The sequence below is a fragment of the Ranitomeya imitator genome, chromosome 2 (assembly GCF_032444005.1).
Source record: "Ranitomeya imitator isolate aRanImi1 chromosome 2, aRanImi1.pri, whole genome shotgun sequence".
NCBI lineage: Eukaryota > Metazoa > Chordata > Amphibia > Anura > Dendrobatidae > Ranitomeya > Ranitomeya imitator.
Window position 1 is genome coordinate 100,927,852 of NC_091283.1, and position 18,955 is coordinate 100,946,806.

The 18,955-nt window shown below is 41.4% G+C and overlaps 1 protein-coding gene and 1 long non-coding RNA gene across 2 annotated transcripts in view; one reads left to right on the forward strand and one right to left on the reverse strand.

The window, feature by feature from the left end:
- The window catches only part of NRK (Nik related kinase), a 379,988-nt gene that overhangs the window by 73,646 nt on the left and 287,387 nt on the right, over positions 1–18,955 (reverse strand). The window contains exons 23-25 of the mRNA XM_069747076.1: positions 14,517–14,687; positions 9,393–9,510; positions 3,207–3,365 (exon numbers count right to left, since the gene is read on the reverse strand). Of these exons, the coding sequence (XP_069603177.1) occupies positions 3,207–3,365; positions 9,393–9,510; positions 14,517–14,687 (448 nt within the window). The remainder of the gene's footprint in view (positions 1–3,206; positions 3,366–9,392; positions 9,511–14,516; positions 14,688–18,955) is intronic.
- Positions 1–18,955, forward strand: part of LOC138661997 (uncharacterized) — a 94,900-nt gene that overhangs the window by 47,768 nt on the left and 28,177 nt on the right. The gene's annotated exons all lie outside the window — the stretch shown is intronic.

Below are 18,955 nucleotides of genomic sequence, written 5' to 3' on the forward strand. Positions count from 1 at the left end.
ACAAAAAGGTTTTAAAAATATTAAAAACAAATATAGGTTTTAATCATCCCTTTCTTCCCTGTTTAAAAATAAAGTAATAAAAACTTAAAAACAAACATTTTTGATACCACTGTGCCACTAAAGGTCCAATCTATCAAGATCTAAAATTATTTAGCCTATACAATAAACTCCGTAAAGTGAAAATAAACTCTATTTCCAGAATTGATGTTTTCTGATCATCGCACTGTTCTCAATAAATGCCACAAAAAGTAATTAGTACTTCCTATATAACCACAAAATGATATCAATAAACATTACAGTTTGCAGCACAAAAATAATCCCACATATAGCTCCAGGGACTGAAAAAAAAAGTTCTGAAAATGATGACAACATTTTTTTTTTATAAAGTTTCAAATTTTTTTAGTTACTAAAATAAATAAAAAATACAAGTTTTGCTATTGCCGTAATCAAACTAACCAAGATAATCTTTTTCTCGAGATCATTTTTACCATAAAATGAATGTTATGAAAACAAAATCCAAAAAAGCAATGGCGGATTTGCATTTATTCACAACTTTTTTCTTCCAATTATTCAGTAGATTATATCATAAAATTAAAGGTGCCAGTCAAAACTATGCTATAACCCATTTGGAAAAAAAATTACAAGAAAATCAAACACTCCCTCACATGGATATGTTGACTGAAAAATAAAAAAGATTATGGCTTTTAGAAGGTGGGACAAAAAAATAGAAGCGTGACAATGAAATATCGCCTATATGGTGTTAATATTACGTGTTCATGCACAGCCTGACATTTGATACACAGTGTAGACATGCTATTCACAAGGGGAATGATGGCACCCAATATTTGGCCATATATTTCCAAATTAATAACAGAAAAATGGTACGGAATATGGTTTAAAGAAAATATTTCCTGATTTATAATTTTTTACCATGGGAAATACAAACATAATACTGTGCAAAAGTTTTAGGCAGGTGTCAAAAACAAAGTAGGAATGCTTTCAAAATGAGAAATGTTAATAGTATATTTTTAGCGATTAACAAAGTGAATGAGCAAAAGAGTAATCTGATTCAAATCAAGATTTGGCGTGAACAAATTTTGCTTTCAAGACAGCGTCAGCTACACAAAGCCAGGGATTTTGTAGGACTGTAGTCAGGTCTATGAGTGACCAATTACATCAAACAGGTGACAATGATCATCATTTTTATATGTAAGTGAAAACACAGTCATTGAGTGAGTATGGAGCAGCCAAGTTCTGCCACAAAGGTGAGGTTGTGGTGGAAAGTTTCATATTACAGGTCACACAACATGGCAAGACAGAGCACAGCAAGGTAGTTATAGTGCATCAGTAAGGTATCCCCCAGGCAAATTTTTCAACGCAGACTGGGGTTTCACTATGTACTATGCCAAGCTCTTTTGACAAAGCACCAAGAAATGGTCTACACTGAAGACCCTAGATGAAGTGGTCGGCCAAGGAAACCTAGTGTAGCAGATACAGAACTGGAAGCGGTTTTATCATCAACGCTTTTCAAAGTTTTACGACTTCTTCATCAGGACAAACCTTGATCTGATGAAGAAGTAGTAAAGCCTTGAAAAGCGTTGGAGATTAAACCACTTAAACTAGGATCTGTATCCCTTTATTCTTTCTCCACGGCAGTGCAGATTAACCCATTGCTTCCAGCTCTGTTTCTACTATTTTTCACCGTGGGTCTGCAGCAGTCTTCATCTCTATCAGTGGTAGTGTGTACACAACCAACCAGGTGAGCACCACTGTGCATGTTCTTTTATTACCATTTAACCCAGATAAGACCCTATTTGCTCTTTTTATCTTTTCCAGCATTTGTGTCTCCATTATAGTGCAGCAGATCACACATTATGCTTACGCTCATTCAAAATCTGAAGATGTCTAGCAGTGCTATCAGCTCAGTGCTGTCGGTAACTAGTGGGAAAGCATGACGGGCAACTACTGTCTGGCCAAGTGATAGTCTTGGGAGAATTGAGCCAAAAATCATACCAACAACACACTTTGGAAACGAGGTCAAGCAACGCCACTATACACAAAAACATAGAAACTGGCATGTAAAAAATGGCATCAGCTGCTTTAGATTGATAAATGAAAATGTGAAAATTATGGCTGTAATAGAAGGCTTGCGAGAAATAGAATAATCATGGTTTGTAGGCAACAGGGAAGCATGATGAAGGTTCCTTGCCAGTTTTTAGGCTGCATTTTATCAAATGGAGTTGGGGATTTCATCAGGATTAATAATGTCCTCAATGCTGAGTAATAAAAGCAGATATTGGCTCATCATGCAATACCACAGGGAGGCATCTGTGTGTCTCCAAATTTATTTTGTAGCAGGACAATTACCCCAAATATACAGCCAATACCATTAAGAACTACAGTATCTTGAGTGTAAAGAAGAACAAGTAGTCCTGGCAGTGATGATATGGCCCCCACAGAACCATGATCTCATCGCCATTGAGTCTGTCTGGGACTATATGAAGAGACAGAACAGTTTGTACAAGCCACAACCATAGAAGATCTGTGGATTGTTCTCCAAGATGTTTGGAACAACATCCTGCTTCGTTCCTTCAGAAACTGTGAACAAGTGTACCTAGAAAAATTGATGCTGCCTTGAAGTCAAAGGGTGGTCTCAACAAATATTGCTTTGATTTAGATTTCTATTTTGTTCCTTTAGCATTTGATTTGGTAAAAATAAACTATTACCATGAATATTTTTGAAAACATTCTTACTTTGCAGCATTTTTTGCCCATTTGCCTAAAACATTTGCACAGTTCTGTATTTAGCAGAGAAACCTTTTCGAAGAGCAGACCGCTCTCTTCAATACCGTGATTGAATTTCATATTACCTAGCCACCAATTCATTTCTGGGTGACTACTATTTGTGTACTTGAAGGTACAAGAAATGGCCGTGAGAAGCTTTATGTACTACAAATTCTTCTTCGTGTAATAAAAGTCTGTGTTTTCACTCTGGCAACAAGGGAACATGAGATGATTACACTAGAAATTGTACAGCTTCGAGGTGAAAATCCGGTAACACCGGGGTGAAGAAAAATTACAATGTGTGTGTGACTCCAGCAGAGAAGGAGGTTTTTGAGGGATATTGACTATATTTAAGGCGATCTCCTTTGGTACATTTCCAAAAACAAATTTAGATTGCAATGTGTGTAATCCTATAAACTCACCCCAGAGAGCGGCGCACAGGATCTCAGAATTGAATTTCTTTTTATACTTGCGAATCTCCGGGCTGTCACTTTGAGGTCGAATATTTGTTGGATTAACATTGACAACCGATCCTTTCCTAGCATTTTCTCTGCGGAAAGGCTCAACTTTTATGCCACTAGCTAAATGCAAAGGACAAGGGCAAGTTAGATATGAATACAACTCGCAAAGGGCTACAATGCATGAATTTTTAAAACACTTATACAATTTTATACTTTTTTTTTTGCATACAACAACTTTATACCATTACAACATACTAATTTAGCAGTCTGTATATACATTACATGAACAAAAAGTATTGGGACAGTAATAGAACCACATTGTTGCAACCATCAGTTTGCGAAATCACTTCCTTCATAAATATTCAACCATAATCTGTGTTCAGTATTTGATATTATAAAAGAGTGGAAGGAATCACAGCAACCTGCAAAGTAAGAGAGTGGCGTCACTGAGTGCTGAGGACCATAGTGCATAAATGTCGCTAATGTGCATTGTACATAAAAGTCGCCTATTCCATAACTCAGAGTCCAAACCCCTCTGGCATTAACACAAAATTTGTGCTCTTAGTGGGAGTTTCATGACATGGATTTCCCTGGCCAAGCAGCTGTATGCACGCCTTATATCACCAAGCGCAGTGCCAAGTATCGGATGGAGTAGTATCAATCAAGCATACCGTCATTGTTCTCTGAAACAGTGGAAACAGGGTCTGTGGAGTGACTAATCACGTTCTATTGACTTTATGACAACTAGAGTTGAGCGACTTTTACTTTTTTAGGATCGAGTCGTGTTTCACGAAACCCGACTTTGCCGAAAGTCGGCGATTTTTGAATTTGTCCGATCCGTTTCGCTCAACCCTAATGACAACTGTAAAGTTTGGTGGAGAATTGATAAAGCTGGAGGGTTGTTTTTCACCATACCAGGACATTTTGGATAATTGTAGCTTCCAGCTTTTTGAGAACAGTTTTGGGGAAGTCCTTTTTTTGCTTCAGCATGACTGTATAACAATGCACAAAGCAGGTTCCATAAACTTATGGTTGAGTGGGTTTTGTGTGATTGACCATCGAGCCCTGACCTCAACTCTATCAATAGCCTTTGGGATGACTCTTGAGTTGTGAACCAGGTGTTCTCGCCCAACATAAGTGTCTGACTTCACCAATGCTCTTCTAGAAGAAAGGGCAAAAAATGTCCACAGGCCCCTCTAAAAGCTCGAAGAATTGAAGGATACCTTTTTGGAAGTGCATTTGAACAGCAAGGTTGATTGCTGTTGAGGGGAACTAGAAAGAAAAAAAAAAAATCTATAAATCTTCAGCAGAGCGAGTGTGAGCGAGCTGAGTGTGAGCTGTGCGTAAGTGTGGACGGCGGTAAGTGTGACTTGTGATTCAGTGACTTTGGATTCAGGGAGTTTCCAAGGGAGGAATTGCTGTCTGATTTTTATTAATACTTTGTATTTATTTTTATTTTTTTTATTGAACTGTTCTGTCTGGTGCAATCCCCATTAGGAAATGTGCTCCACGATTGTTAATGCAATCCAGTGCACATCTTGCCACATGTATGCAGTCCTTGAGCAGCCGATCGAGGGTGCATACTGCTGTGCGAGATGTGAGCACGTTGTGCATTTGGAAACCCAGATTCTGACCCTAAATGTGCAGCTGGCAACACTGAGATCCATAGACAATATGGAGAGGAGTCTTCTGCTCACGGAGCAGACGCTCAATGGGACAGATGAGGGGGGGGATGGTGGGATGGAGCTGCAGGACAATGAAGTAGCAAGCTGGGTGACAGTTATGAAGCGGGGTAGAGGGAAGAGTGCCAGGGAGGCTAGTCCTGATCTGGAACACCCCAATAAGTTTGCTAAGTTGGCAGATGAGGGGGGTGCCAGTACAGGGGTAGCACTGCTGCAGCCAGGCATGTCCTCTGAAAGCCGGAGGAGTGACTGCTCCAGTAAGGAGGGAAATAGGAGAGCAGGGCAGGCCAGACAGGTGCTGGTAGTGGGCGACTCAATTATTAGGGGAACAGATAGGGCAATCTGTCACAAAGACAGGGATCGTCGAACGGTGTGCTGCCTACCTGGCGCTCGAGTCCGACACATTGCTGATCGGGTGGACAGATTATTGGGAGGGGCTGGTGAGGACCCAGCGGTCATGGTGCACATTGGCACTAATGACAAAGTTAGAGGTAGGTGGAAGGTCCTTAAAGATGATTTCAGGGAATTAGGCTGCAAGCTGAAAGCAAGGACCTCCAACGTGGTATTTTCCGAAATACTGCCGGTACCACGTGCCACGCCAGAGAGGCAACGGGATATTAGGGAGGTTAATAAGTGGCTCAAGAATTGGTGTAGGAAAGAGGGGTTTGGGTTCCTGCAGAACTGGGCCGACTTCTCAGTTGGCTACAGGCTCTACGCTAGGGACGGGCTGCACCTCAATGGGGAGGGTGCAGCTGTGCTGGGGGAGAGAATGGCTAGAAGGTTGGAGGAGTGTTTAAACTAGGAATTGGGGGGGAGGGTATTCATTTTATAGGAGGGGAAGATAGTGCAGACAGAGACCTGGGCACAAATAAGGAAGTTGGGGGTGGCGGTGGCATGGGGGGTGGGGTCAGAACAGTTAATAATTTAAGAAATAGAAGTACAGAGAGGAACATAAAGTGCATGTATACTAATGCCAGAAGCCTCGCCAACAAAATGGACGAATTAGAACTAATGTTGTTGGAGCATAATTATGACATGGTGGGGATATCTGAAACGTGGCTGGATGAGAGCCATGACTGGGCTGTTAACTTGCAGGGCTATAGCCTGTTCAGAAATGACCGTACAGATAAGCGAGGGGGAGGGGTGTGTCTATATGTAAAATCATCCTTAAAACCCATCCTGCGCGATAATATAGGTGAATTTAATGAAAATGTAGAATCCCTGTGGGTGGAGATAAGGGGAGGGGGAAAAAATAATAAATTACTGATAGGGGTTTGTTATAAATCTCCAAAAATAATGGAAGCAATGGAGAATATCCTCGTAAAGCAAATAGATGAAGCTGCGACTCAAGGAGAAGTCATTATTATGGGGGACTTCAACTACCCTGAAATAGATTGGGGAACAGAAACCTGCAGTTCCAGCAAAGGTAATCGGTTTTTGACAATTATGAGAGACAATTACCTTTCACAACTGGTTCAGGACCCAACAAGAAGGGGGGCACTGCTAGACCTAATATTAACCAACAGGCCAGACCGCATATCAAATATAAGGGTTGGGGGTCACTTGGGAAATAGCGATCACAAAATAATAAGTTTTCATGTATCCTTTAAAAAGATGTGTAGTAGAGGGGTTACAAGGACACTAAACTTCAGGAGGGCAAATTTCCAACGGATGACAGAGGATCTTGGTGCAATTAACTGGGACGATATCCTGAGACACAAAAATACACAAAGAAAATGGGAGACGTTTATTAGCATCCTAGATAGGACCTGTGCACAGTATATACCGTATGGGAATAAACATACTAGGAATAGGAAGAAACCAATATGGCTAAATGGAGCTGTAAGGGGCGCAATAAGTGACAAAAAGAAAGCATTTAGAGAATTAAAGGAAGTAGGTAGTGAGGAGGCATTAAATAAATACAGAAAATTAACTAAATTCTGTAAAAAGCAAATCAAGGCAGCAAAGATTGAGACAGAGAGACTCATTGCCAGAGAGAGTAAAAATAATCCTAAAATATTCTTTAACTACATAAATAGTAAGAAACTAAAAAATGATAGTGTTGGCCCCCTTAAAAATAGTCTGGGTGAGATGGTGGATGAGGATGAGGAAAAAGCCAATATGCTAAATGACTTTTTTTCATCAGTATTTACACAAGAAAATCCCATGGCAGACAAAATGTCTAGTGATAAAAATTCCCAATTAAATGTCACCTGCTTAACCCAGCAGGAAGTGCGGCGGCGTCTAAAAATCACTAAAATTGACAAATCTCCGGGCCCGGATGGGATACACCCTCGAGTACTGCAGGAATTAAGTACAGTCATTGATAGACCATTATTTTTAATCTTTAAAGACTCCATAATAACAGGGTCTGTGCCACAGGACTGGCGTATAGCAAATGTGGTGCCAATATTCAAAAAGGGAACAAAAACTGAACTCGGAAATTAAAGGCCAGTAAGCTTAACCTCTACTGTGGGTAAAATCCTGGAGGGCATTCTAAGGGACGCTATACTGGAGTATCTGAAGAGGAATAACCTCATGACCCAGTATCAGCACGGGTTTACTAGGGACCGTTCATGTCAGACTAATTTGATCAGTTTCTATGAAGAGGTAAGTTCCGGATTGGACCAAGGGAACCCAGTGGATGTAGTGTATATGGACTTTTCAAAAGCTTTTGATACGGTGCCACACAAAAGGTTGATACATAAAATGAGAATAATGGGGATAGGGGAAAATATGTGCAAGTGGGTTGAGAGCTGGCTCAGGGATAGGAAACAAAGGGTGGTTATTAATGGAGCACACTCGGACTGGGTAGCGGTTAGCAGTGGGGTACCACAGGGGTCAGTATTGGGCCCTCTTCTTTTTAACATATTTATTAATGACCTTGTAGGGGGCATTCAGAGTAGAATTTCAATATTTGCAGATGACACTAAACTCTGCAGGGTAATCAATACAGAGGAGGACAATTTTATATTACAGGATGATTTATGTAAACTAGAAGCTTGGGCTGAGAAATGGCAAATGAGCTTTAATGGGGATAAATGTAAGGTCATGCACTTGGGTAGAAGTAATAAGATGTATAATTATGTGCTTAATTCTAAAACTCTGGGCAAAACCGTCAATGAAAAAGACCTGGGTGTATGGGTGGATGACAAACTTAAATTCAGTGGCCAGTGTCAGGCAGCGGCTACAAAGGCAAATAAAATAATGGGATGCATTAAAAGAGGCATAGATGCTCATGAGGAGAATATAATTTTACCTCTATACAAGTCACTAGTTCGACCACACTTAGAATACTGTGCACAGTTCTGGTCTCCGGTGTTTAAGAAAGACATAGCTGAACTGGAGTGGGTGCAGAGAAGAGCGACCAAGGTTATTAGAGGACTGGGGGGTCTGCAATACCAAGATAGGTTATTACACTTGGGGCTATTTAGTTTGGAAAAACGAAGACTAAGGGGTGATCTTATTTTAATGTATAAATATATGAGGGGACAGTACAAAGACCTTTCTGATGATCTTTTTAATCATAGACCTGAAACAGGGACAAGGGGGCATCCTCTGCGGTTGGAGGAAAAAAGGTTTAAGCATAATAACAGACGCGGATTCTTTACTGTAAGAGCAGTGAGACTATGGAACGCTCTGCCGTATGATGTTGTAATGAGTGATTCATTACTTAAATTTAAGAGGGGACTGGATACCTTTCTGGAAAAGTATAATGTTACAGGGTATATACACTAGATTCCTTGATAGGGCGTTGATCCAGGGAACTAGTCTGATTGCCGTATGTGGAGTCGGGAAGGAATTTTTTTCCCCATTGTGGAGCTTACTCTTTGCCACATGGGTTTTTTTTGCCTTCCTCTGGATCAACATGTTAGGGCATGTTAGGTTAGGCTATGGGTTGAACTAGATGGACATATAGTCTTCCTTCAACCTTAATAACTATGTAACTATGTAACCTTCCCAGAAGAGTGAAAGCTGTTAGAGCTGCAAATGAGGGACCAGCTCCATATTAACGACTATGGATTTATAATGGGAGGTCATAAAGGCTTCTGTAGGTATAATGTGTTGATGTCCCAATACTCCCATTCACATAGCATTTGTGCTTGTACATATTTGTATGTGCGTGTATGTATGTGTATATAGTTTGTATGTTGATAAAATTCTCCCAAAATGAAATACTTTGTGCTGTCACTGTTACGGCATTGGCCCTGCTCCACCAGTCTTTTGGGCATTTGTTTTGAGAGCTGAGCCTCAGATGGCACAGTGTATCTACATCATAATTGTGCATGTCTTATGGGCAACAGCCAATACGCCTAAAGGAGTCAAAATGTGTACAGTGGCTTCTGCCATTAGTGACAGCACGGGTATAATCAGAATGACCAATTTTATAATATGTTTGGTCTGAATACTGCACATAAGTGATGGTTGTCATCAGCAGAGCCACATCTTTGTCATTTGTACTCACGGGAACACGTAGGACTTGTAGGAGGTGAGAATTGTAGCAGTCTTGGGTCGATGAATGCACTAAATGATGTAGTGGAAGATGAGCTATTTTTTGGCTGTGGACTTTCACCATTTGGCATCTAAGATAATAATTAGAGAGAAAATATACAATTATTTTTCAACATTTATGAAAACTTTTAAAATAACTTGATAAAAATCAAAATAACTAGGATTGATGGCAATAAAATGGTATCTTGAGAACAACAATATACTAAGATTCAATTAAGTAACATTAATTAGACAAACAGTATACTAATAAGGATGCGTGCAGATCCAGTATAAAGGTGGATTCATATACCGCAGATTTTGTTGCAAACGTTTTTGCAAATGAAAATAAGTTCTATTAATCTGAATAGGATCGGAGAACTTTCTGCAACAAAGTCAGGGTGTGTGAATTAACTCTAAACCAAATCGCTGTCCTGCATGGATATTATGTGGTATAGGAAAGCAGGAGAAAAAGTCCTGGATGGCACCAAGGTGGCTGGCCTTGTTGATGTAAGTCCCGGAATTTAAGGCGTCAGTAATGGTAGGTTACTGAGAGGATTTGGTATATGGGTTGGATTTTGGGTCCAGGATTTAGGAGTGACCAGCAGAGCCTGGGTGGGAATGGTCGCTCTGAGACTTTCCAGTCCAGGCCTTATAATATGTTGCTGAATTGGCTCAGGTGTCGGTGGTAGAAGAACTGGAGTGACAACGCTAATGGTCAACAGAGTATGCCTGAAGCCATAGCAGTGCCTGACTTACCGTGAAAGTAAGACTGTGCAATTTTAGTGTGCTTATCCTGATAAAGGACTTTTTTTTTGCTATTGAATGTTTTCTTTTGGCTGAAAAAAAGCCGATTTTGTTTTTGTTTTAGGTTTATCAGAGACCATAAACCCAAGACCGTTTTCCACCAGAACCAAGTGCCTGTGTGTAGCCCTCACTGCTGGTATAAAGCTGGAATCCCTACAGAGCATATTATGTGAAACTAGAAACACCAATATTGAGTTATTATCACACATGCACACTTTTATGTAACGGCATAGTCGCCAACAACTCTAGGGGCATTTAAACCCAAATGTGGCCCGCAATGCCATTCTATGCAGCCTTCAACCATCTGGACCTAGATGGAAATACTTTTCTGTGTGTGGCTTTGTATGCATTTCACATACACTTTTGGTATGCTAGAAATGTCTCAGATGGTAATACCTCTGTAATCATTATTGCTGCCCTAAAAAGTTTGGCCCTCGACCAGAAAAGATTTTGCAAAACGTTTTCTAATTCCCATAGTGAATCAGTTTTAATGATATTGTGTGATACGCAAAGTGCTCTAATATGAATGGAGTAATGATTCCTTGCAGCCTATAGATGTCACTATTGTGACAGTTATTAATGAGGAGTGTTAGACTTAGAAGCCTATAATACCAGTATATGAAGTAAGTCAGCAACACACCAAACAAAATCTGTATACATGCAACCTTCATAATCATTACATTCGGCATATTAATTTATGCATCTTTCTGGTGACACCTTTGTGAAGCAAACAGATTTCTGTATTATGTAAATGATCTATTTTTACTAATTCCAATACTTTGTTTTTTAAATACTTTTTTTCTAATGTACAGATTTTCATTTATCTTACCTTGGTTATATTTATTAGATGTAATAAAAATCACTTCTGTTGGAACAGTTGTTTTTCAATATATAACTTTTTATGTATAATGCGTTCCAAGCTGGTGCTTGTGCCATATATTGATTTTCTAATATATATTTAGCCATTTCTTAAATTTGACATGCGCACATGGCACCTGCTAGACCCTCAACTAACCCAACAAATAAATTCACTTGCAATGCAGGAATGGTTAATCCTATTGAAAGAATGGAGTAGAGCCCCCTTTTACAAATAAAGTAGCCAAATCCTCTGATTATGGTGGGACTGGCTGTCGATTTAATCTGTATGGAGACCTCCAGGCTCTCTCCATAGAGAACACATGAGTGCTTGACGGAGCCAAGTGTTCGGGTGTATAGGGGGGGTTAGCCGTCTCATTGCCCCCATTTTGATGCGCCTTTGTCGCCTTTTTCCCTATCCTATCCAATAGAGGGGTTGTCACACTTGCAAAGGGGCTGCAAAAATATCAGAGAAAGCAGCTCGTGGTTGACTAGTAAAAATGGTCACACAAAATAGAGATAATGGGACAGAGTTTTTCCCAATGTCAAGTTCTCAGAGGTTAGATTCACATCTCTAAGGCATTAACAGAATATCTTTGGAGTATGCTAATAATGTTGTAAGAAAGTAATACTTAAGGCATACTTGTCCTTGCACGCAATTCTCTGCTCTTTCACTCTATCCACTATTTGAGTTCATCATCATTCTGCTAGCACTATAGGAGCTGGAACTTCCTTTCCCAGAATTTCCCAACATGCGGTTACCTCTGCCATTGACCAATCTATTGGTCCACCTGACCAGGATTGAAAGCCTATGAAAACCCAAGAACTTGACAGCTGAGAAATAGAAACAGGGATACAAAGACCAACTCCCGCGTCTTGTGATCCATTATAGGCCTCTTTCAGACATCTGTTTTTCATGTATGTATTCTACCCATGTTTTTCACTGTATGTCCACAAAAGCATGTGTTATTTCTATTTCTTATCATATAAGAAAATCGCTGATGGTAAAGACTGCACCCAAGAAAAACACTGTTGATACTTAGATCCAAATCAAAGATGAAAGTTAAATGTATTGTTTTCAAATATGAGAAAAGTCACTGATGTCTGAATAAAGGTACCGTCACACATAACGATTTCGTTAACGATATCGTTGCTTTTTGTGACGTAGCAACAATATCGTTAACGAAATCGTTATGTGTGACAGCGACCAACGATCCGGCCCCTGCTGGGAGATCGTTGGTCGCTGGGGAATGATCAGGACCTTTTTTTTGGTCGCTGGTCACCCGCTGTCATCGCTGGATCGGCGAGTGTGACGTCGATCCAGCGATGTGTTCACTGGTAACCAGGGTAAAAATCGGGTTACTAAGCGCAGGGCCGCGCTTAGTAACCCGATATTTACACTGGTTACCATTGTAAAAGTTAAAAAAAAAAGTACATACTCACATTCCGATGTCTGTCACGTCCCCCAGCGTCAGCTTCCCTGCACTGACTGTCAGCGCCGGCCGTAAAGCAGAGTACAGCGATGACGTCACCGCTGTGCTCTGCTTTACGGCCGGCCGGCGCTGACACAGTCAGTGCGGGAAGCTGACGCCAGGGGACGTGACAGACATCGGAATGTGAGTATGTACTTTTTTTTTTTTTTACTTTTACAATGGTAACCAGGGTAAATATCGGGTTACTAAGCGCGGCCCTGCGCTTAGTAACCCGATATTTACCCTGGTTACCCGGGGACTTCGGCATCGTTGAAGACAGTTTCAACGATGCCAAAGTCGTTCCCCTGATCGTTGGTCGCTGGAGAGAGCTGTCTGTGTGACAGCTCGCCAGCGACCACACAACGACTTACCAACGATCACGGCCAGGTCGTATCGCTGGTCGTGATCGTTGGTAAGTCGTTTAGTGTAATGGTACCTTAAGGCCTTACTGTCTCTTCTGCTGGAGAGAGGAAGTGACCAGCAACTCAGACAAAAATACGTGTAGTTACATGCACTTATAGAGATCCATTCACTAGTTTGAGCTTTTTAACCTACAGAGCTGAATAAAATATACAATTTATTTTTTAATTGTATGCACAGATATTTCTTGTAAAGTTTAGATTTAAATTTTCACAAAGACCAAGGGGCAGTTACTTTTCCCTTTGTATGACATTAATCAATCATAAGCAGGAGGTATCATGTAGAGGGAAAAAAAGAACATGCCCCCAGAGAAGCTCAGAATAGGCTTTCTTTATGAGATATGGAAAGACACGTAATGACACCCAGCCTTGCTGTCTTTACTGATCTCACTGCTGCCACCGAATGTGAGTACAAGCAGGGGAGAGGAGTAAAGTTATGTCATTACAGACATTTTTTTCAGCTCTCTTCTCACAGCACTGTCTTGCATGGGAGGAGAGAGCTGTACAGTAGTGATGAGCGAGTATACTCGTTGGTTGGGTTTCCCCGAACACGCTTGGGTGGTCTCCGAGTATTTATGACTGCTCGGAGATTAAGCTTTCATCGCCTCAGCAACATGATTTACAGCTATTAGCCAGCTTGATTACATGTGGGGATTAGCTAGCAACCAGGCAACCCCCACATGTACTCAGCCTGGCTAATAGCTGTAAATCATTCAGCTGCCGTGATGAAAACTAAATCTCTGAACACTAACAAATACTCGGAGGACACCCGAGCGTGCTCGGGAAAACCCGAGCAACGAGTGTATTCGCTCATCACTACTGTAAAGGTGTTTGTAATGACACAAAGCTCTTCTCTACGGTCCTCCCCTGCTTATAATTAGAATAAATGATGTCAGTGAGACCACTGAAGAGAGCAGAGCTGGGAATCATGACAAATCTCTTGCGGCACTTTCAGTATAGAGAGATGGGGTGTAAAGCAGAGCTGATAGCATTGTGAGAGCAGAGCTGCAAGAAGTCTTTATAATGACACACAGCTCTGCTCTACTTCCCCTCTACAGTAATCATTAACAGTTAAATCTGTGTGACCTGGGTAGGCACAGAGTCTTTCAATATCCCACAGAGAAAGCCGGTCAGACCTTCTTTGGAGCAGGGCGTTTTTTTTTCTGCTGCATGATGCCTCCTGCTTATGATTGGACAATGTCATAGAGAGGAAAAAGTAACCACTCACAGAGCAGAATCTGATAATATCCCGTCGGTCATGTTCCCTTTAAGAATAATAACTTGAAGAAAAGATGGACAAATTATGAATTTGTATTTTCTCATAACTTTAATTGTAATATTAAAGTGTTCCTTAAATTGCAAAAAAAAAGCCGTCTGCTTTGATACAAGTATTCTGGACTGACAGTACCCACGGTTCTGAAAGCATAAAACATGCAACATAAGGTTGGAAGGGTGACCTGTGAAAGAGAAGACAAGTGATCATTCTCTCTGTCTCTTTCTTGTTTGGCTGAACAAGTGAAGCGCAACATAAAAACTTAATGATTTCACCTGATCATTCTGAGGTTTGTTCAGAGGACTGTGACTTTTCTGAGGAGTTTTGAGCTGATTCACTGAAGTCTCTGAAGGATTGCTCTGTTGCAGGAGATCTGGCAGGAGATAATTTTGATTGTAGGAGCTCCAGAGTCCTTGATTGCTGCTACAACTTTGCTGTTCAGCTGTCTGTTAACACATAATGCAGCAGATTGAAATATAAACTAACCTGGATCCCTCTGCACCTGGAAAGATAGATCTGTCATCATTGCAAAAGAAATGGAATCTGTGGCAAAGACAAATGACAGAGCGGAGGGCAGCAACACATCTCCTAGTTTTTGTGTAATAACGCTACTTCTCAAGCCAGTCACTCATGCAAACACTTTGTTATACACTTCACATGATATGTAAGATAATACAAGAGATACATTGGGCTCATTGGTGAGAACCATAGTCTTGCAATGCTGAGGTTATAGGTTTAAATCCCACAATGGACAAATTCTTCAACGAGTTTGTATGCTCTCCCCGTATTTGCGTGGGTTTCCTACAAGCAGGGCCGGTGTCAGCACCCGGCGTACCCTGGCAAGTGCCAGGGCCCTGAGCAGGCAGGGGGCCCACTCGCTGTCAGGGACACCTGCACACTATGGGGGCCCAGTGTCTGTGCTAGTGCAGACACCTGCAAGTGGGCCCCTCCGCTTGATCAGGGTCCCGGCACTTGTGATACTTAACTCTCCCAGCTCCACTGCTGCGGCGTTTGATGACAGTGACATTCAGGTCAGAGGGCGTAATGATGTCACGTCTGTGCGCCCTCTGCCTGAGCAGTCACAGTTCAGAGAGCTGGAAGACGACAACGCTGAGGAGTCCAGAGCAGAGCAGCCAGCAATGAGAGATGAGTATTTAATTTTTTTCATGTTTGGAGCATTATATATGGGGACCATCATACACTGGAGCATCATATATGGGGCCCATCATGAATGGGGCTCATTATACACTGGAACATCATATATGGAGCCCATTATACACTGGAACATCATATATGGGCCCATCTTACTCTGGAGCATCATATATGGGGCCAATTATATATGGAGCATGATATGGGCACATCATACACTGGAGCATTATATATGCAGCCCATTATATATGGAGCATTATATGGGAACTATTCTATATATATCATTATATGGGGCCCATCATATACTGTATGGAGCATTATGTGAGGCTTATTATATTATATAGACCTTTATTTGGGGCTCATTATACTGTATGGAGCAATATATGGGGCTCATTATACTCTATGGGGCCCATCCTATACTGTATGGAGCATAATGTAAGGAGGTTGCTTTCCCTGCTCCTTACCTGAAACCACTTAGTCAGACAGCTGGGTTGTTGGGGGGAAGACTTTCTGCCGTGGACAGAAGGGACCATGTGACTGCTGGGGAGCAGAGGGGAAGAGAGAGAGGGCAGTGGTCAGAAAAAAGCGGGTGAGCAGAGCGCACGGGACAGAGGGGACAGCGCACCAGAGAGAGAGCAAGCTGCAGCGCCGCGCTCCCCGTGAGGGCACTGAGGCTGAGATACCAGCCGTAGTGAAGGCTGGATGTGAGAGTGTGGACTTGGAAGCCTCCATAATCAGAGAAGACGTATCCCCTTAGAGTGACCTGAGCGCTCAGCCCTGGTGACCGCACTGACAAGCCAGGACCCCTGAGTGTGATAAAGTAAACTGCTCAGTGTGTGTGTGTAGCATTGCTGCTCCAGAGAGAGAGACTGCCAGCCTAATATACAGAGACTCACAGCATAGTGGCTGTGTTACTTCCTGCTTCCAGTTTCACTGTGAGAAAAGACTGCAAAGACTTAACCCCGGAGTCTCCAGTTCCCAGGAGACAGAGGAGAGACTTCAGGATCTCAAGCGCTGCTGGTGACCGTATGCACGTTGGAATAAGGACTCTCCAGTCAGGACCTCCCAGGACTGATAAGTTACAAGAACATTTGTTAATCGTTTCGATTCCGCTTAACTGTTTACTGTTGGCTTTATCTCTATTAACCCCCTGTTTACTCTCTGCGAGGAGAATCTTACTCCTGTTAATAAATTCCCCTCAACAGTTGGTCTGTCTGTTCCATGGTGACATAATCAACCCTGCACCCTTTACAATTACATGGGGCAATATATGGGGCCCATCATATACTGGAGCATTATATGGAGCACATCATATACTGTATGGAACATTATATGGGACCCATTATGTATGGAGCAATATATGGGGCCCATTATACAGTACGGAGTAATACATGGGGCTCATTATACTATATGGAGCAATATATGGGGCCTATTATATACTGTATGGAGCAATATACGGGGCTCATTATTCTGCATGGAGCAATATATGTGGCTCATTATTCTGTATGGAGCAATATATGTGGCTCATTATTCTGTATGGAGCAATATATGTGGCTCATTCTGGTTCATTCTGTATGGAGCATCATATGGGGCCTATTATTCTGAATGGAGCAATATATGGTGCCCATAATACTGTATAGAGCAATATATGTGGCTCACTGTACTGTATGGAGCACTATATGTGGCTCATTATACTGTATGGAGCATTGCATGAGGTCCATTATTCTGTATGGAGCAATATATGCTGTTCGTTATTCTGTATGAGGCAATATGTGGGGCTTATTAATATGAATTTAACATTATGTGGTGCCCATAATACTGTATGGAGCAATATATGGGGCACATTATTCTGCATGGAGCATTATGTGATGCCCATAATACTGTATGGAGGACTATACTTTCCGGTTTCTGACCTATTGAAGAATTTACAATAGATGTCACTCATGTAGTATAACAATATAAGAAGTGAAATCTTTGGCATTGTACTATACCTATATTTCTCTGCTGTAACTATGCATTATGAATTGTGGTATGTGTTAAAGAGGCCCACTGAGACTCTTTCGCCCGGGGCCCACGAAAACCTGGAGCCGGCCCTGCCTCCGAGTTCTCCGGTTTCCTCCCACACTCAAAAGACATACTGATATGGAATTTAGATTGTGAGCCCCAAAGGGAAAAGTAATGATGATGTCTGCAAAGCTCTGTGGAATTAATGGTGCTATATAAGTGAGTAAACCTGTATATATGATAAATGCAAATGAAGCACTCTCCTGGTACTAAGCTGGTTCCAACACACGTGTTTTTCCCTCATCCTATTTTAGGAATGCTCAGTTCTTGTCAGCCGTATACTCAACCCTTTAAGATGGTTGCGTCTCGTTTTCTTCTCACTTGTTTATAATGATGTTCATATAGAAAAGCCCAATGCCAGTGCCTGACAGACCAAACTGATGGCACAAATTGTGTATAAAACAAAATGTTGCACAGTTTAAAAAAAAAAAAAAACATTTTTCAAAATGTGTGATCTGAAGTAACAAAAAGGTCAAAGACAAAAATTATTTTTGACTTTAAGAAAAATTCTCACACTATATACCATTTTGAATAATTGGATGCAAAAAACTGAAAGAAGAAAGTAAAAAATTATAAGTGATTTAAAAACCCTTCACCAATGGTGAATCAGGGGCCTTATAGTGGTGGTTGGTCTGGTACCTAAAATGTCCTTTCTATATATTGTTGAACCCCATGCACTTTTGTAATTAGCCTAATTATACAACCCCATACACTTCTCATTATCTAGCTATTTTCCATATGTATTTTTTCATTTCACTTCCTGTGATGCTTCCTGAGTTTCAAATGGGACATGACAGTAGACTTGAGCCAGACTCACTTTCCGGCAGCATCTATCACCCTTCCTGTTACTTGATATCATCAGGGGGTAGCACTGCATCTACTTACTACAGTTTCTTGCATCAGCACCCCCCCCCACTAAAGATGTCCAGAATCAATGGTGATAGAAGCTGTGGGAAAGGTGAGTTCAGCGCTGGCTCCCTGCTTCTGTCGCCATTACTGCATTATTAAATGTGGAAGAAGATGTCATCAGGAGGTGGTGTTAGAAGCTGTGAGTGAAACCAGCACGACACCCTGATGACGACTCGTTTGAGGGGACTTCTGTAACACTGCTTTTACCTTCTCCCTCTACTTTGAACCTGTGGTGACACAGACAGACGCTGTACTCGCCTCTCCTACAGCATCTATCAGCACCATGGCAGGACATCTTCAGTGGGCGATGATGCAAGAAACTGTTGTAAGTAACTTCAGCACCGCCTCCTGATGATGTCCTATCCCAGGACAGGTGATAGACGCTGCGAGGAAGTAACTGTAGCCCCGGCTTTCTGAAGATGCATTTGTTTGAGATTCCTCTCAAGCAAAATGTCACAGTAAGTGAAGTAAAAACAAAACATTTAGGGCTTAGTTGGATAGCTAGAAGAGTAGCTAGAAGAGTAGGGTATTGTATAATAAAGCTAATTAAAAAGTCATTAGGGTATAAAAATAGATGTTTGGCAATTACATC